The sequence below is a fragment of the Lutjanus erythropterus genome, chromosome 15, assembly GCF_056507025.1.
Source record: "Lutjanus erythropterus isolate fLutEry1 chromosome 15, fLutEry1.hap2, whole genome shotgun sequence".
In the NCBI taxonomy this organism is placed as follows: domain Eukaryota; kingdom Metazoa; phylum Chordata; class Actinopteri; order Lutjaniformes; family Lutjanidae; genus Lutjanus; species Lutjanus erythropterus.
In genome coordinates this window covers 2,976,858-2,999,453 of record NC_139331.1, presented here as the reverse complement: position 1 = coordinate 2,999,453, position 22,596 = coordinate 2,976,858, and the positions used below count along the sequence as shown (strand labels likewise).

Here is a 22,596-nt window from a genome sequence, read left to right as displayed (position 1 = left end):
GTCACATGTTTATCCAGTCAAGTGAATATATATCAGCTTATTCTGTCACAGTCTACATTCATCTGTCCGACTTTCCTGATATAAACATCCAGGGTTGCCGTGGCGATCGGTTCATACACGCTGGGTGAGAGTGCCACAGCCCCGACTAGTGGCGAGCAGCTGCATAAAATCTTAGAGGCAACAGATAACTGGCATCGTGCATGAATGAAATATTGATAAATATTTTAAACTACTAGTATTTCTGGTGCCGACTCGCGTGGATGGGGACGTTTAATCATATTGTCGTCCCCACCATGTGATGGTAACCATACTTTGAAGGGGTCATGCTTTTACCTGTGTCTGGACATGAAAAAAAAAACATGGGCTATTTAAAGCCAATCAACTGAAGTAATTATTTTCTCATTAGAAGAAAATGTGGGTAAGAACACTGTTGCATGAAAAAAAAAAATACCGTCAAATACCGTGAAACCGATATCAGTTTTAAAAAAAACGTGATATGAAAATTTTGTCATACCGCACAGCCCTACTCAAGGATTTCTTGAGATATTACGTTCACAAAGAACAGGATGACCCAAAAACATAATGCCTGTGGCCATGGCCGTAGCTGACATTAGCTGCAGACACGCTGCAGGTCCGTTGGTGACAAACGAACACACTCACGCACACAGGCGTGCACACGATCACATGATTCCCTCCACTACTGCACCTGCTTTTTAAACAAAAGGTCATGGTTAAATTCCACCAGGCACGGCTGCGTGACGTTACGGTCACGCCGCAACAGCCAAAGCCAATTGTGGCCTTTCTACACAATGCTTGTTATTCCGTCAGCAGCACCTTGGAGTCAATTATAGATGGATGCTGCATCAATCAAATGATCGGACAGGAAGTCAGACACAGAAAAAGTAGAGGAAATTTCAGTTTTCAAAATAAAAGACCCCATGCAGACTCACGACTGACAGAAAATAAACTATTTAACTACATAGTGTACTAATCCATGGCAGAGGACCTAATCAACAAAATCTAAGCAAGTAAACATAATCACCACCACAAACGTCTCTGAAATGCTACTGGTGAGGGCTGCAGACGTGTGAAGGATGGATTAAAACCTGTGCTGAGTGGAATTAACTGATTTTGCTTAGATATGAGTGTATAACATGGCCTGAATTTATAAAATGAATTCAAATTCAGTTTGAATTTTGAACTGATTTTGTTAGGCCAGCTGTTGTATGCCGTATGAGTACACCTTTGCTCTGAGTTTTGAGATTTAAGTCGTGAGCCTTTTAAACATACAGTAAATTGAGGATGATATACAATATATGTTCATCTACATTTATTTTCAGTTGATTTTAATGAGAGTACATTTGTGGCAGCAGGCTGATGATCCATTTGCCTTCATTTGAATTCAGAGAAAGGTCTGGAGACAGTGGACTTTCTCAAGTGAACAACATGTGTTGGACTTGTCACCTTAGGTTCAGTCGGCACAGTCAAAGAGGAATGTAAAAGGAATGTAAAAGGAATCTGAAAACAACACAACAACAGCTCCATCAAATGTGTCCTTTCTGTGGCAGGTCAGTATGTCCCCACCCTTGAACCAAAGATTGACTCCATCACATTTTCCCTGTCTATGTCTCAGTTCAAGTTTCCATAGTGTCTCAAAATCAATGAAAAACTGTAAATGACACTTAAATGTTTTCTGTCTGCAGGAGCTGCCAGCGTTGCTTTCTCTATTTTTGTCTTTGTGCACCATAATTATTTTGAGTAAACACCGGGGCTCCTTCCCGAAAAACGTCGGAGCTTTTTAAGACGTTGGGTTTGGCCGCCAACACCTTTTCTCACCACTAACACCACCTCCACAGTCAGTCAGTCAGTCAGTCAGTCAGTCAGTCAGTCAGTCAGTCAGTCAGTCAATCAGTGGGCCTGAGTCCTCTGTGCTACCCAGACACACTGGAGGACCAGGGACTGGAAAAGGCAGGAGGAACATACCAAAGGCAAATGAAAAAGAAGGAAGGGTCATTACGTCACTGCGTAGGGCGTGAACGCACGCTGGTGCCACACTTGAAAGCTCTCGGCGCAGTTAGCAAAGTGGCGAGCAGGCAGACCAGTCCTTCTTCTCTCCCCTCTCAGTGTCACAGGTTATCAGTCTGGGTGATGGAGGCACCGGTGTTTTGGTGTGTTGGTGTTTAGCTAATGATTCATGTGTTTTTAAGGTACACTTCGCTTGATTTGTATATTCATTCATTTATTTGCATGCAAGTTACATTAATGCTGATGCCAGATTTATAACAGACTGGAGATTCTTTTACTTATTCTTGAGAATTAGGACAAAACTTTTTTTTTTTTTTTTTTTTTTTTTTTTTTTTTCAATTATGCTGGAAAATATATTTTAAACTCCATCACATTATCAAGATAGTCCATCATCAGTTAAAGTCTTACGAAGCTGAAAAAATGTTCCACTTTTCATTTCACAGCAGCGTCATAGTGAGCAGCCATTTTATTTTTTAAAGTGTCTCAGAGTCTCTTAATGTTACTCAAAATACACATTTTTAAACCATAATTCTTATTTAGCTTTGATTTAGGACTACAGAGTTGACATGTTATGGTTGAAACACATCTGATATAAATATTTCATTTTCTTTGTTGAAAAGCAGGACGTTTACCAGTCCTTGAGCAGTATTCTTACACTTAACACTTCTTATGCCTGATTAAATCATGTTTTTATAAAAATCTGACAGAAATCTGGGACCAACATTTTAACAAAAACTCTATTTTAAAACAAAGATGATTTTAATTGCACCTATGTTATCAGTATGTTTTGTTAGTTTTTATTACATTTTTAAATTGTTTGAAGTTGTGAATTCTTGTCTGAGACAAGGCTGTTTTCTGACACAGCAAGTTTAGAAATTTAAAAAGCAAACTAAAACAATTCATTAATTACAGATATTTCATATATATAAATCCTTAAAGAACATATTTTCACACACACACAAAAATGGAATTAGAGTCATTAATCATTTTAAAGTTACTTTTGGTAGGACAGTTTTTGTCTACATTCTCAAGAATGGCTAATATGTAACAGAATAATGTTAATAAGTCTCTTAAAATACCCTAACTAAATTATCTCTCCCTATAGCCGCAATTACTAAATTAAACTATTTTGATGATCGATTAATCGCTTTGAGTACTTTTTAATGAAAAACAAACAAAATTCTCTGATTCCAGCTGGACATTGTAACATAGACTTGTTTCTGATCTCGGAGCAGTCTGACAGGACGCAGCGGTCAGCAAACCTTCAGTGTGGAAACATGTCACTTCTCATTGTAAAACTGCAAGAATGTTAAAGAAGAATGTCATAGAAGAAATACGCCAATCATCTCAGAATACACAAGCAAATAGGATGATGAGGAGCTCTGAAACTGCCAAATGTTGCCAAAGGTCCATTTATTTTGGTCTTGACGTACATTTAGTCATTTATATGCTTTTTCCACATAAAACATTTCCTTGTCCTCAACACATTTCTAATTTTCTAAATGCTTATATGATAACAAGATGGGCATGTCCATGCCTGTCCAGTGCAATGATTGAATCAGGGTGACGTTTTGTGTGTGTGTGTGTGTGTGTGTGTGTGTGTGTGTGTGTGTGTGTGTGTGTGTGTGTGTGTGTGTTCAATGGAGCAACTGACAGACTCATTGAGGAACACACTGGGCACCAGCCTTTAAAGGGACAGTTCACCCCCAAAGCAAAACACACATTTTTCTGGCCTGTAGTTCTGTTCATCCATCTAGACTTTTTTTGGTGTGAGTTGCAGAGTTTTGGAGATATCAACCGTGTAGATGTCTGTCTTCTCTACAATATAATGGGACTAAATGGCACTCTGTTTGTCACCACGTCCACCCGACATCTCTCTCTGCTGCTCACCCATACACTGCTCCTTATATAACAAACACTCAATAGTTTTCTCTACAGTGAGCAGTAAATTGAGTTTTCTGACACTTAGTAATCATCATCACAAGCAATTTTTGCTTCCATAAAATACATTTTTCCAACCTCACGCTCACGTACATCCCTCAAACTGAATTTGATTAATTTACTGTTTAGCAGACCACAAATGAGACAAGAGTTAGTTAACGTTCTATTTCCTGTGTGTTCAGTGGTTCAGTGGGTGTCTGCTGTTGAATAATGGAAACACTAACTCATCAAAGGTTTTGTCAGACAGGAGGGAGCATGGTAGGTTGGAAAAAACAATGGACGTACCCATGCCTCGTCTATCAACACGGTAGTATGACAAAAGCCTCAATGGCTGTATTCCCATGAAAACCGCACTTATGCGGGTCCTGCAAACTGAATTTAATAAATTTATTGTTTCAGCGGGATGCACCGCCACCGACTACCCCAGGAGGAGAGGAGGAGAGCGAGGGTAACCCATGCTAACCCAAATTGAATTCAAGTCTGCTTCTGGACAATGTCTAGATGGGAAAATGAAACAGACAAATTGGGACGGTTGTGCCACATCTTACAGCAACCTGCTCCTGATCAAGGTGTCGCACTTGACAGGCGGGCCATGCTCCGAGCTGACAGGATGCAACATGGAATGACTCCAGATGTGTTTACATCAGTGATCCAGCTGATGGACAATAAATCCCAGATGTCAAACTTTTAATGTGACGATGTCGACCCTATTATCATCGCCATCTTGTTTCGATGTATATTCAATTTGACCCAAATCCAAAAAAATGCACTACAGAACTATTTCCTGGGAGTATACATAGCATGAAGGGACTAAAACTTTCTTTTCATTGTGCAACCCTGTGTTGCATAATAATAATAAATTACGTGGATACCTTGAAGAATTTGCAAGCTAGCGTTCTGCTTCCTAGCTGCATGTTCACTGGGTGCCTGGTGTTCAGTAATATGAAACATTAATTGTGAGGAACTTGGCTATGAGTTAACAGTTTGGGTCAAGCATAGAAGACGGCTGCCAAGGCTTTTGTCATACAGAGGTGGTTGCAGTTTTATTTAAAGTAGGTTGGAAAAACGATGGACCATGCCACACTTTTTGTGTTCCATTTCATCCCATGTGAGGGCACTGTACACTAAATACATCTATCACTCATTCTCCAGAACTGGGACAAAATCGTCATTTGAGAGGGTTTGATATTTACTCTTCGATTATAAAATATATTTAAAAGATCCAACTCTTGGCGATTAAATCTTGTAATGGGCCATCCTCCTGATTACATTTTTTATTAAATAACATTTAGGTGAGGACTTGAATTTTATCAACTCCATCAAACACAATCATAGTATCATAATATAAAAGATCATCTTGAAGGGAATATTTAATGATGTATCATGAATTTTTATGTTGATGCAAACATATTGTCTAAAAGCTTATGAACATATATTTAATGAGTTAAACAAAAACACTCTTCTTTAACTTCTCTATGCAGGGAGTTGACAGCCAACTGATGGAGCTGACACCACATACAGGGGTAGAACTGAAGGTTATGTCACCTCAATATATATGTGTGTGTATATATATATATATATATATATATATATATATATATATATATATATATATATATATATATATATACACATATATTTTTTGGTAGGATAATTCACTAAAGAATGGCTGCTATACAATTGTAGAAATTCTAAATTTGGACACTCAAATAAAATAGTGCACAGTAAATGTAGTGTTTTCTATGGTAAGCAGTGAAAAACTTCATCCACAGCCCACACTTCTATTTTCATTATCTTTATCTCCACCTCAAGTGCATGTCTGTTGTCTTCATCAGGCACCACAACAGAAATAAGTTATGGACTTTATTGTGTTTCCTTGACAATTTGTAAATGTGTGATTTAATGTCCGGCTTCTCATAATGACAAACTAACTAAACTCAAAACCTCAGAGTTGCGTTGGCCTGTCACATAACATGATTTAGCTTCTGTAACAAGTTTCACTAGAAAAATTAGCTAGTGAAGCTAAACTTTTCTCTTTTTTTCAAATGACTGAAGCTTAAATAAAAAAAGTCTATTTTTGTTTTTTCCACTTCTGTTATAGTTATTTAACTTTTTTCCATTTAATGATGTAATGAGTTATATTTTTGACTCATCTGATAATGTTTCACTGCCTTTTGTCAGTACTTATCTCCCCCAGGCCAGATTAAATACATGCATCATATTATAACATATCAAAGAGCAAACTGTGCTCTTGTGTAAGAGCCCTGAAGATCCTCTTCAGCTGCTGGGACAGACAGATTGCAACAGCACCTCTGAAAAAGCTGCTGATTACGAGCTGGTGAGGGAGGTACGGTAAAAATGAAAAGTACTGGTCATTATAGCACTTACTCAGCTTTGATTAAGATAATTGGCTTTAAAGTAAGCCATTACCTGCTCCTAAAATAAAGCCTAAAATGAGAGCACAATCTGATTTCAAATTCTGCGTCTCTGGCTTTAATTCGACTATGCCATGAAACCAACCTTTCCATAATTTCATAATGACTCGGGCAAGATGTTGTCAAGACAAAAAAAAAAAAGAAAAAAAAAAAGAAAAGAAAATCCAGAGGGATGCAGTGAGGGCTTTTGGTTGCTATTCTGAATTACAGATGGTCAAACTTCCAACCATGATTTTTGTCTTTGGGTGCCTGTAATTGCAGCTAACACTCAGCCAGGAGGTCCAGCTTCAGTCCTTCCATTCATAAAGCTCTAAGTGCCTCTTAGTGGCATATTTGGTTTATTAAAACGTTAAATCTGAGGCACCGTCACTTCCCAGCTCAAACACTCTATCTTTAGATCCTGCTTTCCACTCTTCCCTGCTGGCACAGGCACATCAACCTGCAATTATTTTCTCCTTTCTCCGAAGCTCCATGTCATCCTCAAATCTCTGGGACCAGACAAGACACTCCAAAAACCAAAATATATATGAAGCAAGGTGTACAAATACAGATAAGAGGATCTATACTGTACATCCCAACTAGAAACAAAACAGTAACATTAGAGTTATGTTGTTCTTAGACCACAAGGTTATCAAGACACTCAGAATATACAGCTCTTTCAGGTGTTTCCTTTTATACATTATGTTTTCATACAGGAACAATTCATGTATGGATTCCTATATTTTGTTTTATTGTCAGAGTTGTGTCAATCTTGACCTATAACAGGGGTCTGCAACCTGCGGCTCCTGAGCCACATGTAGCTCTTCTTCAGTGGCATTTGACAAAAAATTACACTGAAATAAATAAGTTATTAAACATTTTCATTTTTATTTATCATTGTTGTAGGCCTAAAGTGATTCTTAATTCTCCAATTATTTGCTAAACCCCACCTCCAAATAGTACCTGTCCAATCATAGGTTAGCAACCATAACTAGGCTTGTTAGCTTTGCATTTCTCTCCATGTTGAAGGTGTGCAGGAGGCTCTGATCAGATCAGATCAGACCAGCCACACTTACGAAATCTGTTTGTGAGTCATTATTTTAACCAACAAAATCCACTGCTGTCAGCTAGAAACGAGAAGCTGCTTTTTGTTTACGTCTCATACATAAAGTTATTTTTAGAAGCTTTGATATTTCGTCAAAAATAAAATGTGAATTATACCCATCTTGGTGCCTTTTTAAATGTATCAGTGGCTAGTCATAAAGTCCCTCTAAGGTAGCTATGTATGCCCAATCCAAAAAAGAAAAGTCTCAGAGAAAGATAGAGACTTTAATATTTCTGGCTCCAGACAGATTATTATTTTTTGGCTGCAGACCCCTGAACTTTAACCTTGTCACTCGGACAGATTATGCATTAGAGAGCAATTTTAAAAGTCATTGTTTCCAGCAGTTGAGTGCAAAATAACAATTATTATTCAGGCATGAGATAAAAATATAGAAAATGCAATATGATCCAGAAAAATGTACATGAATATGTGTCATGAATAAAGCTATCTCAGTTCAATACTACCATGATACTTGTGCCAAATTGATATTTATCGCGATTCTTAACTTTTTAACTTTTAGCCCTTCTTTTCAAACTTTTTTTTAAATCGCCCTTCTGTGATTTAATATAATGATTTATTTTGTTTGCTTTTTAACACTAGACCACGGGGAGTTGAATCATACACTTCTAGAGACTGTATATAATGATTTATATTCATGAGTTTTATATCTGCAACATTAATGCTCTTCTGCATACAAAGTAAAAAAATAAAGAAATGAAGTTGTTCCTGCTCATCGAGCTGGTGCCATAAGAAAATAAAATATCAATAATAAAATAAGATGTTGAGCCAAAATTAATAGAGGCCCTGAAAACTGCACACAGCACAATGTGAGCATTTAAAGTAACATTCCTCACATATGAAATTGAAAACTGTGCTTTCAAAACCCTGGACTGGAATGCATATGAAAGTGGTAAAGAACATTTACAACAGAATGACTGAAAAGTATATACTTTTTGAAGTAAAGTGTTACAACTAGCTATTCCTGTTCATCAAGAAGTGTCGATAAATGAATTATAGAATATAGGTATAGGTCCAGCCCTCTCTTGGCAAATAAAGAGAGTCTGAGTTGAAATCAGCAGCTTTTACTTTGTTTCAACAGATCAGAGTGGCGGCAGGTATGTTTTTTTTCTCTGTCTTCAGATTAATTAGAAGAGGCATTCAACTAGGTTACACCAGCAGAACTTATCTGACAGTGGCTGCAGTCTGCAGGTGCACTTCAGTTTTACATGGACTGTTCAACAATTTTGAAGACAGTTGCTAAACAGAGCTTTTTTTGAAGTTGGGCAGTAATTAGTGGATGATGAGTCTCTTGCTGATAATGACAGCTGAACAAAAGAAGGTAAGAATTAGCAAACTCCATGAACTCTACAGCATGTTCGTTCTGTAGATGTTTTAACAAATATCTTGTGTCGAAAACGGCTACTTTTTGTGCCGTTGTATCTGGTGTGGTGGTATCGGAGTGCCCAATACCCCATGCTGGCCAAGATGGGTTAAAAACAGACTGGGGCTCAGTTCCTGTGTGAGATCTATAGTCAGTGTTGATTTGTTTAAAAGAAGTAGTTATTTTACCCAAACCAAGACTGCTTTTTAAGGTCAATAAACTTAACGAAACTGCGACTTTGACCTGGAATGTCAGTCTCGGCAAGCTTTATTTTGAAAGTGTAAAAAGGTGTTGCCTGTTTACTTTTGCTAACTTGACCATGGAATGAGAACGGCAGTGGATAATACGTCAGTTTGAATTCAGCCTGTCTAAGTAACTGAAATATTATCGAAATCGCAATATGGCCAAGTGCAATATCAAAAAAGGAAAAGTGTGTGAGAAAACATCATCATGATGAGGTACTTTGGTGCTGCAGAGATGAGTTGTTCTCCAGATGAAAGCGATCATGTTTGTTTGGTGCAGACTAAAAATCACATCCTCATGATTTTAATAGGGTTTTCTTTTCAATAAAAATGAAAATTGTAATGCAAAATCACCAATCACCAATCATATGGCATATTGCAATTTCAGTCAATATAATCGCAATATAACTTTTTTACCACATTGTGCAGCTCTAGTTTAAATAGCATCATGAGTGTTAGGAAAAATGGAAAATTCATGTACATGAAACTACAGATTCAATTTTGTGACAATTTCATGAGTTGAAAACACAGTTCAGTTCAGAAAACAAAGGTCATGTTTGAGCTTCTCTCCATGGATGAGCAGGGTACAAAATACATTCCTTCAGAATCATTTAGACCAGGCCTCTTCAACAGGGGGTCTGGGATGTCCTAAATCAGGGGTGGGCAATTATTTTTCATTAGGGGCCACATAAGAAATTGATCAGGCTGCCATAGACCAGACATGAATGATATAAGGTCCTAATAATGACCAAATCTCTAATAATGAGATGGTCAGAAGTTTTCTATATATGGCACTTCTTCTGAATTACCATGTGATGAACTGCAGGCTAATATTTTGTTGGCCATGTCCAAAACTTGTTGTTTTACAGTGTAGCATTCATGCTGCATACAGGCTGCAACAACAGAACAGCATTTGGATTTTGCACTTGGCCATATTGTGATTTTATTGTAATTGCGATCAATTGTGCAGCCCTTTCTACAATTGGTTGTTTTGTAACTTCACAAGCAAGAGACTTTGACATACCCACCACCTCAAAAACCAGAGGTGAAACCAACAATAGCCATGCTTCCACTGCTCCTGACTTAGCAGCTACTACTGGGCAGCCCTTAAAAAAAAGACTTTAAATTATTCAATGCAATATATGTAGTTAGGGGTCCCTGCTCCATCTCTCTATCAGCTAAGGGGTCCCCGGCCTGAAAAACACTTAAGACCCCTGAGTTAGACACACATATGTCTTTAGCACATTGTTTCAATAATGTGGAAAACAGAGGCTGTGCATGTTGGGGGACAATCCCTGTCATCACCAGAGTTAATTAAAGCCACTGAAGGAGTATTAAGTCACGTCTGGGGTGCAGCAGCACGGTATGTTTGGAGGGGGCAAAACAATGGTTACTGCAGACCCTTCCCAGAAATACCACCCACCCTGCCATCAGGAAGTGTCTGAATACACTGTGAAGAACTCTATATCATGCTCTGTCTGTACTGTTTTCCATAGAGTCCATTATAATTACATGTTTATACACTGTGACTGCGTTTTGCCAAACACAGTGCGAGATTACCCCGAAACGGCATGGATCTAAGTGGCCCTTTACATTAAACCTCACAAAGGCCAGATTTAGATACGCAGGCATTAATTCTGACACACCAAAAAAGAAGAAAAAAAACACGAGATCCAAATGAATTAAAAAGCAGCCGTGCCTCACTGTGGTCACAGCCACTTTCATGGTGAGATGCAGTGGCATATCTGCAACTTAGAAAGTTGTTAAATGTCAACTCCACCCCCGCACTACTCTGTCATTTAATTCAAAGAGTTTAGCAAAGATGCCCACGGCTCACTGAGCACTCATCTGAGGCCACTGAGACATTGGCAGTTTAATTGATACGGGCAAAGGGAAGGGAAGGAAAGGCTCGTCCAAAACCAGAGATATATTACACCCTAGCTTGGCCAATCGGGGCTGTTATATACTGTAGACGTGAGGTTGATGAGGATCACCACGTTAAATCCTTTTTGCAATGCAAAAGCAATTTGATCTCACATTCAGACATCAAGACTTATTTTCAAGATTCCTTTCAAACTTTATTGCTGTTTTCTAATAATGTTTCAGTTATTTTGTTTCTTGGTGCTCTAACCAGTTTCTGTTGCTGCTGTGACGTGTGAATTTCTCTCCTGGGAATTAAGACGGTCTTTTGAAACAAGTTGATTTGTATCAGACATGTGGAGTATTCTGTAACATGTTATTTGAAGGGGTGTGCATGAGACTGACATGACATCATCATAACCATGACACGACACGTATCATAAAGATGAAACAATATTTGTGAATGTTTCAATGCAAAGCTGAGAATGTCTTTGAATCCTACATTAAAAAAGATATAATTGACATAAAGACTCCGACAGGTGTCAAGTCATGGTTATGCCAATGTCATGTCAGTGTTATACACACCTCCTCATATGAAACAAATATCCTCATCCTATAGGTGGATTTCTTTTTAATCATAATAATAAAAAAAAACCTTAAGACAAAGATTTTGCAGTGTGTAATGTGATGTTAACACATGAAGCTAAATAGTTTCTTTAAGTTTGATAATTAGTCCTATAGAATCTTTATGACAGGTTATGTTGTCTTGGTTAATGTCAAGTTGTCATAACAAAGAAAGTGTTGTCTTTGTTAATGCCAAGCTGTCATAGACATTGCTGTCTTGGTTAATGTAAAGTTGACATAATGAAGACATTGTATGCTGGTTAATGTCAAGTTGTCATAACAAAGACATTGTTGTCTTTTCTAATGTTACATCATTATACCCATTGTTGTCTTGGTTAACGTCAGGCTGTCATAGATATTATTGTCTTGGTTAAAGTCAAGTTATCATAACAAAGACATTGTTATCTTGGTTAATGTCACGTCTTAGATGTTGTTGTCTTGCTTAATGTCAAGTTGTCATAGACATTGTTGTCTTGGCTAATGTCAAGTTGTCACCACAAAGACATCATTGTATTGGATAATGCCAAGTTGCCATAACAAAGACATTGTTGCACTGATTGATGTCAAGTTGTAATAACACAGACATTACTGTCTAAATTAATGTAAAGTTTCATAACAAAGACCTGTGTCAACTTTGCACTAGAAATGACCAAATGGCACAAAAAAACATGACATTCATAAAGAGCCCTTATTGTTCATGACAGGTGTCATGTCACAGTTATAACACTGTCATGTCAGTCTTATGCACACCCCTAAAACTCTCAATTATCAATACTGATATCAATCAAATCATTATTTTATAATAATATAATTCTAGTGAAAGATGACACATTCTGATATTTATGTCTGAAAGTGACAAAGTGAGAAATGTTTGTATCCCATGTAAACACACGACTACGTTAGCTTTTATATTTCAGCTCTGTTTACTACTGAAGCATATAAAAATACTTGCTGGAGATTTTTAAAGCCCTTGATGAGAGGGTGACGTGCTGTCACACATTAACTGTCAGTCTTCCAGTGCATCGTCCCATGCTTCTCTACTGCTGCTGCAACTGAGTGAGTCTCAGCTGCAGAGCAGAGGCTCCTCAGAGTGAGGATGAAGCAGGTAGCAGCTCAGAACCAAACCTCACTCCTGCCTCCTGGTGTCTCAAAACTGTACTGTGCATCCCTGCGGCAAACCACACACCAGTTTGTAAAAATCACAGAGACAATACGCAGACACCAACCTGCCAGCATCATGATAGGCTTTGTCATGTGAAATGTAAATCTGAACATAAATCAAGCTGGTGGTGAGTTTAAATAAGCGTCTAAATTTCACTCAAGTCTATCACACCCAGAAATTAGAGATAAAAATGAATTTCCGTAACTTTCCAGCAGCCATTGAAATCTGAGTGTAATTTTAGATTTAACCAAACTGACAGAAAATAGCTGTCTGGCACATGTATCCTTTCCCATCCTAACCAATTTAAAGAGTCTTCAGACAGGATGAAAATATTGTCAGACGTGCGCAGTCTTTACTTTTCCAGAAAAACATCCTGTCACAAGCCACTTAGTCAATAACATGATGTTTTTAGCTATAAACTCCTGTGTTTGTGCAGCAGCAGGTGCAAATCCAGGCTAAAAACGGACACTAAGACGGGGAGTCTAACCATCCTGAGTCATCTGTCAGAAAGCCCAAACACAGTGCATGTGAATGTTAACTTCAAGAGGTGCACAACCACGTGCCATAAATATAACTGCACATCATCCAAGAAATAAATCAAGAAACTAAGTTATGGAAATGTCACCCTTAAGGGAATCTGACAGGATTCCCCTTGCTGCTGCTCCGTACAGACAGAGGGAACCAGATGAAGAGACAGAGAGGCAGGACCGTCACCCTGAAGTGACAAGCCTCCTGAGGACATGGCACCCGTCATTAAAGATGACATCAGAGCAGGGAGGGCCCTCCACGTGAGGTAGATCCCTCCACGATGCTGGAGCCCTTCTCAGTATAAATACCTTGAGCCCAGCGCCCTGGGAAGCAGCGGCTGCCACTCAGACAGGCAGACTCCACAACTAAGGATATAACAGCGCAGCGGCCAGGACAGCAACTCTCCCGACACCCCCTTGTTTCTTTGGAGCGTAAACCTTCCCGGTAAGGTGGCTTTTTTTTTTTTTTTTCCTGATTTCAGGTTAGTGCACGCACAGAGTGCAGCCTTTGCTGTCACTGAGGGGAGGACTGCTGATGGAGCACTGACGGCTGCCGGCACTGCAGTGTAGAGTAATGAGCCATGTGGTTTACTCTGGGAGAGATTTTGTTTGTTTTTAGATTAAACGAGAGAGCTTGCTTGATTCCATTGCCTAAGAACTTTGGGGGAAGACTGCAACAAGTTTTTGATTACACAGAAACAAAAAATCTTTTGTTACAGGTGGATATTTGCACAGCTTTCACTTCAGGAAAAATTGAGAGAAAAGTATGATCTGCCAGTTTAGAAATGAAAAAATCAGATGTATTTGCAGCTATCTCCTCTCTCTAACTGTTAGATGAACTGATGCACCAACAGCACTGCATTTGACTGTCAGTGTCAAGTGTCAGCACAGGTGCTGTGCCACCCTCAGACTGGTCCTCTGGTCTTTCTGTTTGCTGATTGCCGTTGCAACGATGCTTCATCTCATGACCGGATTCTGTCTTTTGCAGGTTTAGCTTCACAAGATGGACCTGAGGGTAACAAGTGTTCTCCTCATCCTCCTCGCTCTCGCCGAGGCCACCCCTGATAGGTACTACCACGTGCCAAAAGTCGCCAAGACTCCCTACCCCACCAAGAGTCATGGTGAGTCATGTGTGTCTTTTCTCACAGAGGTAGTTCACAGAAAAAAAAATCTATCTTGCGATGAGGTGAAATTAGCACAAATACAGATGGTTCCAATTCATCTGGGGAAAATAAGCAGGAATAGAAAAGATGCCTGCATCTATTTATGTAGTTTGATAGAATAATGCAGCTCCAGCCAGGCCCATTGTTAATTTCAAATCAGTGCAGACTGCAGAGTAAAACTGCTCTCAGACTGTATCGGCCCCCATAATCCATCTGTTTTGTTCAACAATTAAAACAAATTTAGACAAATGAAACTGCAAAATAGCACCAGATGATGCCTCAAGTTACACTTCTGTTTGGATTTCTAGGACATATGCTTACAGAGTTTTTAATTAGAAGTCGTGATGCTGAAAAAGCAAAGGAGCAGGCACACGGCGAATATGTTTTAGAACCAAAACAAACCCACAGGAAAAGCCTACAACTGATCTGAAAATCATAACCTGCAAATCCAGGAAATATGGCAGCTTACTCCATCATTTAAAGAACCTGACGAATAAGACACATGACTCTTTTGCAAACTGGCAGACTGTTGACTGATACACATCTGTTAAAAACGCTGCCCTCCTTCATTAACCATCATCAAGGTGCTCAATCCAAGACCAGCAGGGCCAGTGCAACGTCTCATTGGCTTAGAGCAGAAGGCTGTGGTTGACCTGGCTCAACTTGTGAATGTGTGTAACTGTATATAACTGTGAGGTGGGGTATAGCTGTAAAAGAGCACTTGTGCTCTGGATGAATAAAGGTTAAAGAAGGAAACTGTCACTTTTGCATGTGTCATAAAATAACCCCAAAACAGCGGTGGTGATGTAACTCACCAGGATGATGTATAACACTATATTTTATATCCCAGCTAAACAATGATTCAAATGCGGCGTTTGACAGTTGAGAATTTATTTGTTTTTGAGGAGCCTCTGATGTGGTTTGACTGCGCGGCTCCACATAAAAATAGAAGAAAGAAAAAAGTTGAAAATGAGAGTTCAAATTTGACAAATCTCCAAAACAGATGTTGTTACCACGTTGCAGGCACGCCCTACCAAACTGCATTGTGGTATTAAAATCACACCACACAATTAGAATGAAAAAAACAACACAGGCTGCAGAGAAACAACCTCACAAGTTCAAACGGTAAATCTAACAAATAAAAACCGCTGCAAATTCACTGAAGCATCACTCTGTAGCCGAGATAATTCTGCCAGTGTCTCCATTAGAGAGGACAGGGAGTAAGAGAAGAATTACAGAATAAACTCCAGCTTAAGGGGTGTTTATCAAAGGAAATAAAATTAGGAATGGACATACAGGAGGTGCAACACTGCATATACACAGAGTAGTACTCTGCAGTGTGAACAGGTCACACATGGTTCATCTCCTGGGTCAGCTACTACGGCCAGCATCATCACCTCCACTTTGTGGTGGTTCTGGCTGCCACAAAGTCCAGTTCTGGCGCAAATATGCCTCGTGGGGTTTCAGGCACGGCTTCATGTGGCTTTAAAATGACAGGCCTGTCAAAACACTTTTCTTCTCTAAACACAACAAACGATTGAGAAGAGAAGCCAACACTGCTGGATTGGATTCTTTGCAGGTCATCCTCTTCTGGCAATGATGCATCCAGAATTATAATGCATACGGGAAGGAAGTGTGATGGCTATTTCATCACAGATGCTCTTTGCGCACAGTTCCTGGACTTTATTGTTGATGCCTTTTTAATGTTAGAGCCAGAGACAGATGAGTTTTTTGTTTGATTTTTTAAATATTTTTATTGCAATATCTAAAAGGTACCTATATTCTTAATATAGTTACCGATTTATCTTAAATAGGTCAGCTTGGAAATGAATAAATAATATCTAAGATTTCTATTGTGACCTTAAGCTGAAATAAGACATGCATTTAATTTCACATTTGTGCTATGCAAGTCGCATTTAACCTAAGTAGTAGAAGATATAAAATGGCAGCATTTATGTTGCATTTCATAGGCTTTCATAAATAAAGAGAGAAGACAACTACAATGGTGTGTTGGGTCCAAGTTGGCCTATGTGTTTGGGTACTGAGTTCCCTGGACTCCGGCCTTGATCTCTTTGACCACTTATTTTCTGTTATCTCTCTACTCTTAAATATCAATAAAAGCATACAAGAGACAGAAAAAGCAATGTCTCCACTGCCACATGTTGGTTTTACAGGGTAGGTTCATTCTTATATTGGCATAAGTAAAATAACAAACTGACCTTATACAACAATTTAATGCATATACATGCACTCATTTGACCTTTCCCATAAACTTTATGCTATGTGGCAGGAAACACTGCAATGTGATGTTGACAACTTGCAGACCACTAACTATACATTCACAGCCCATGGCCAATGCAGGAAATTGAGGGGTGCAGTATAGTGCGGGCGAATCAAACTGAGATGCATAGGAAGGTTGTGTGACAGGTCCCATGCCAGCAGACGGAAGCCTGGTGAGAACATCACCTCAGACCAGTGGTGCTGTGATGACTATCCTGGGAAAAAAGGGAGTGCTGTCCCCACAAGCCACCCTACAATCATAGGGAGTAGTCTTTTATGTCAGGTTGTGGTCTTATTGAGAGTACCAAACCTTGGGTTATTCAAGGACCAAGGCAGCATCTTACCTTATGCATTGCAAAGCCACAAACAGTCAAAGAATGTGGGGAGAAACTCTTCAAAGTGAAGCAATGTATTGTTCGTGTGCACTCTTTCAGTTAGTGATCTCTTTGCAGAGAACTATGAACATTCTTGTCTGTAACAAATGTATGCTTGTATATGTATTTCCTATATGCATCTTCAACATCATATGCAATACTGTGCAGTACCTTTTTGCATTCAAGCTCATGAATTAGTGCAACAGACTGATAGTTCACTATGTCCACTACACACATCTCTCTGAACCAAAGTGATCTAACAAAGGTACCTGTGACATCATGATGTGTGCATCGTATGTCCTGAGTAATTCCATCACCTGTTTCTGTCTTTATGTATTTATGTACTTATGTATCTATGTATTCCACAGCTGTTGCAGGAGCACCCGGTGCTCAAGGTCCTCCAGGTGAGCCAGGACCAATGGGACCACCTGGACCTCCTGGAAAGAGCGGTGTAGGACATAGTGGACCCCAAGGCCCCCCAGGACCTCCCGGACCCCCTGGCTATACTCAAGCAGGTAAACCTGGTGCCCCAGGTGGCCCTGGAAAACCAGGTGCCCCTGGTATCCCAGGTGAGAGAGGTGCTACTGGCGCAACTGGACCAATGGGTCACAGAGGTGCACCTGGTACACCTGGAATACCTGGACCTGCTGGACTTTCTTCTGTTGGAAAACCTGGACCATCTGGCATCCCTGGAGCAATGGGACCAAGAGGAGAGCCTGGTCTGAAGGGACATCCTGGTGTTCCCGGTATTCCTGGCCTGAAAGGAGAGAGAGGTATTGGAGTTCCAGGGGTTCAAGGAGCACCAGGTGCAGTTGGACCAATGGGCCCAGCTGGTATGCCAGGCAAACCTGGAGTTGGTAAATCTGGTGCCCCTGGTTATCCTGGAGAACCTGGCAAAGCTGGCATTCCAGGAAGAGATGGTAGTCCCGGCGCAATGGGCATGCCTGGAGCAAAGGGTCACACTGGTGCTCCAGGCACAGGAGCACCAGGAAAACCAGGCCAAAATGGTACCCCAGGTGTGCCTGGACCTATGGGACCTAAAGGTCCACAGGGTCCTGCAGGTCAGCCAGGTTCCCCTGGCATGCCAGGTGTTGGCAAAACAGGTGAGCCTGGAATTCCAGGCACCAGAGGATCCCCCGGTACTTCAGGAACCACTGGTCAGAAAGGAGAGCCAGGCCCAACTGGTTTTACTGGTCAGCCAGGTGCTCCTGGTCCTATAGGTCCAGCTGGTCCACAGGGTGCAAGAGGATTCCAGGGTGAGGGAGGCCCAGCAGGACCCAAAGGTGATACTGGTATGGTAGGTGCCCCAGGCCCAAGAGGAACCAAAGGTGAGCAGGGAGCTCAGGGCTTCACTGGAAAACCAGGTACCCCTGGAGCAGTGGGTCCTCCAGGAATTCCAGGTCATAATGGTGTTCAAGGTCCAAAGGGTTCCCCAGGTCCCACTGGTGTCCCAGGAATTCCAGGTGCAAGTGGCGCCCCAGGACTCAAAGGACACACAGGCAGCCCAGGAGCACCAGGAAAAAGTGGTGAAAGCGGAAGACCAGGACCCATGGGACCATCTGGTCCCCCTGGTCCAGCAGGCCCCCAAGGTTTTAAGGGCCACCCAGGTCTTCCAGGCCCACCTGGCCCAGCTGGCTTGACAGCTAAGGGAATTTCTGGTCCTCAGGGTCCACCTGGAATTCCAGGTGCCAGAGGTCAAGATGGTCTCCCAGGTCCCGTCGGTCCTCCTGGTCCACCTGGCCCACCAGGAGAGGTGGTTTACCACCACCATGAGAAGAGCATGCCCATCAAGTCCCATGAGGTTTACATGTCCCATGAGATGGTGAAGGCCCCAATGTCCGCCTTCAGTGCTGTGCTGACCACAGCCTACCCTCCAGCTGCAACCCCTCTTGTGTTCAGCCAGGTCCTGTACAATGGGGAGAACCATTATGATGCCAGCAGTGGTGTGTTCACCTGCCAGATCGCAGGTCTCTACTACTTTAGCTATCATATGCATGTCAACGGTGCCAATGCCCTGGTGGCCCTCTACAAAAATGAGGAGCCAGTCGTTTTCACCTATGATGAGTACAACAAGGGCTTCCTGGATCAGATGTCTGGCAGTGCTGTTCTTATGCTGCAACCCGGTGACAGAGTCTATGTCCAGGTCCCTGATGAGGAGAGTAATGGTATATTTGCAGCAGATAATGTTCACTGCTCTTTCTCTGGGTTCTTGATTGCCTCAACGTGATTTCACAAATCCAAAAAAACCTCAAAACCATACAAACATTGAACTATTCAGAGAAACAGATCAGTTTACAAAAAATCAAATTGAGAATGTAAAGTGAATTAAAAATATGTAATTTTTGTAAGTTTAACTGCCTCATTGGAATCTCTGCTATAATAAAATCTGCTAAGAAATTATTTGAATGACAGAAGTATAAATGCGTAGTAAATTGTCAAAATGTATTCAAATGGATCTCTTTCCCCAGTTCACCATGTGTGCCTTTGCAATTTTAAGAAACATGAAACAACATTGGAAGATATCTTAAGTGGTGCTTCACAACTGCCTGTAACATTTACAGCATGTCTTTATTTGTGTTTGTTTTTATTAATGTCTGTTGTTTAAGAATTTTCCTGTAATATACATACAAGACACGCAAAACTGTTGTACTATATGTTATTAGAGATCAGCACATTCGCACAAGCACTGTGATCAGCAAAACAACACAGAATGAGAAATTCAAACAGCATTTTGACCTGACCAAAACACAGAATAAAAGTTCTAGTTTGAAAAAGAAAAATATCCTCTGTGTATTGTTTGTGTGTGTGTTGTTCTTCTTTACACTATGGGTTCTTGACAAAAAGACATTAGAGATAAACTAAAATGCGTGCTGCTTTGGAAAAAGCGTACCTTTGAATGCAGATGTGTTGTAATTGTGGTCAATGGCAGCAACCATGTCTTTCCAGAAGTCGGAATTCACCTCATTTCCTCGCTATTCACAAAAACAAAGTCACATTTTAATATGCGAAAATGTGAAAATCTCAACTAAAACAAAACCATACTTTCAGATATTACCTTATGCAACATGTCCACAACTCTCCCACAGAGCAGAGCCCCAGGTAGGTCAAAGTAGTTGTCATAGAAATAGTATTTTGCTGCAAAGGCCAAAACAAAAGATACAATTAACTCTAATGACAGGTAATGTGAAAAAAAAATCACAGATAATGCACATTATCTTAATTATGAGCCTACAGTGTAGGTAATAAAGATGGATATAAACATTATACCAGATCTTGTGAAGGAGGTATTGAGGCTGTTGAAGTGCTTCCACTCCCTTTTTGGACCATAATGTTTGATGATCTCTTCTGTGCTGAGGTCATTGGTTCCATGTGTCGCTCTATTAAGGAAAGAAATAAAACATATTTTATCATTCCATTTTAAAGGTCTGTGAAAACAAAGAGAGCTTGCGACGTTTTGGGAAGCAGATCAAAATTGATTCATGCAGCAAGAGCATACCGCAAGACAGTTCCATCTTCAGCCAGCTTCACAAGGTTTCCATCATCCAGGTCCACCACTAGCCCTTTAAAACTGGACACACAGTTCACAGTTTATGAAGGCAGTATGAACAGGCATTGGCTAGCTGAGTCACTGCAGATCATTTTGGCTGACATAAAATGTGAAAATCAACATTTTTACTAGTACATCTATCCAAAATCCAGTTGAGAATACCAGTTTCATCACAGTGTGCAGCACAGATGGACATGTTTAACCCTAACTTAGCACAAAAACTGATAGCCTGCGGGTAGCTCCAATGAAAGAGAAGAAATAAACCTCTCAAACAACTCCAAAGCTATGTTTACATGTTTTTATTGGTAAATCGATATTTGGATTAAATTTGGAGGATATAAGCTGTGTGTGGACTACAGAATATCCACACTTTCAGATGAGCAGAACGTTACAAGGTCTAAGCAGCCTGCCAAAGAAAGGCATGTGTATCGGGTGAATTAGGATTGATTAATTGACTATGATTTTGAGGGTGGGGGGTTGGGGAGGGGTACATTAACCCTGTAGGAAGGGGATGACCAGGTGACACCCAAACTAGAAGAAACTACTTGTTTATGGTCTGTTTTTTACATGTCTTGGTCTCGGCCATGTACGATATTTTTGGGGGCATTGACCCCTTCACCCAACATCGTGCATGAGTCAAATATTCTTTAATGGTGACCGTTGCTCTGTATTAGAATTGTAACATATTTTGTTTATTTTTGACCCATATTTAACTGAATCCAGAACAAGGACACAAGATTGAATGTTCAAACTGATAAACATTATTGTTTTTGGTAAATATACACAGACTTTAAATTTGACGCCAGCAATGCTTTCCAAAAACGTTGGGACAGGAGCATGTTTACACTAACTGTTCAAGTATTTGAAGTGAAATTCTTTCTTATTCTTGTTTGATATTCAGCATCAGTTGCTGAACAGCCCGGGTGTCCATCATCGTATTCTGCGGTTCACAATGCACCACACATCTTCAACAGGAGAAGCCTAAATCTTTTACTACAAAGCCATGCAGTTGTAACATGTGCATTATGTGTCTAGGCATTGTCTTGCTGAAATAAGCCAGGACATCCCTGAAAAAGATGTCTGGATGGCAGCATATGTTGCTCCAAAATCTGTACATATATTTCAGCAGAGACATATAACAGAACACTTATAGGCTACATGTGCACATATATAAATACTGCATAATACATAATACTGCATCTGCATTGATATACAGAGATATGGTCTTGCTTGCTTCTTAGGGAAAATATATGCATTTCCTAAAAAGCAAGCCAAACTTTACATCTGTTTATCAAGGTTTTGGAGATACAGTATTATGTATTATGTAGTAATAACATGTCACTAATTCTTGAGAATTGGGACAAAAACATCTTTAGAAGGGGTTTTGATTTTTGCTCTTTAACTATGCTGGAAAATATATTTTAAAAGATCAAACTCTTGCTATTAAACCTCACAATGGGTCAACATCTTAGTGATTACACTTTTTAATAAATGTAAACAGAAGCTCCGTCAGATGGAAAATCTGACAGAGTTGACAAAATGTTAAATTTTTTTATTGACACCATAGTCGTAGTGAGCAGCTTTTTATTATTTTTTAGCGTTGCTAGGTTTACCAGTGCTTGAGCAGTATTCCCATCTTATTTTAAACCAGGAACTGAGACAGGGGTCCTTAGGGTGTAGCTAACCTTTTTAGTGCCTGATTAAATCATGTTTTTATAAAAATCTGATGATGTTCACAGAAATGCAACACAACTATTAAGGGCCAACATTTTCATGAAAAAATATATTTTAAAACGAAGATGATTATAATAACACATTTTTATACCTATGTTATCAGCGGGTATTGTTAGTTTTAGATTTTGAAAGCTTTTAACACATTTTTAAGTTGTTTGAAGTTGTGAATTCTTGTCTGGGACAAGGCTGCTTTCTAGCACAGAGCAAATTTAGAAAT

At 39.9% G+C, this 22,596-nt stretch overlaps 2 protein-coding genes across 2 annotated transcripts in view; one reads left to right on the top strand and one right to left on the bottom strand.

Moving 5' to 3' along the window:
* Positions 1-22,596, bottom strand: part of nt5dc1 (5'-nucleotidase domain containing 1) — a 105,051-nt gene that overhangs the window by 77,851 nt on the left and 4,604 nt on the right. The window contains exons 3-6 of the mRNA XM_084737124.1: positions 20,595-20,666; positions 20,366-20,475; positions 20,154-20,233; positions 19,989-20,070 (exon numbers count right to left, since the gene is read on the bottom strand). Coding sequence (XP_084593250.1) covers positions 19,989-20,070; positions 20,154-20,233; positions 20,366-20,475; positions 20,595-20,666 — 344 coding nt within the window. The remainder of the gene's footprint in view (positions 1-19,988; positions 20,071-20,153; positions 20,234-20,365; positions 20,476-20,594; positions 20,667-22,596) is intronic.
* Positions 13,578-19,878, top strand: col10a1b (collagen, type X, alpha 1b). Its single transcript, XM_084737123.1, has 3 exons — positions 13,578-13,726; positions 14,270-14,402; positions 17,467-19,878. Exons 2-3 carry the CDS (start codon positions 14,285-14,287, stop codon positions 19,323-19,325), a joined length of 1,977 nt encoding a protein of 658 aa, XP_084593249.1. The 5' UTR covers positions 13,578-13,726; positions 14,270-14,284; the 3' UTR covers positions 19,326-19,878.

Bases quoted from the DNA above. Each gene is read 5' to 3' on its own strand.
- col10a1b (XM_084737123.1), top strand. From the start codon at position 14,285: ATGGACCTGAGGGTAACAAGTGTTCTCCTCATCCTCCTCGCTCTCGCC. The intron at 14,403-17,466 runs GTGAGTCATGTG...TGTATTCCACAG, and splicing joins CTACCCCACCAAGAGTCATG to CTGTTGCAGGAGCACCCGGT.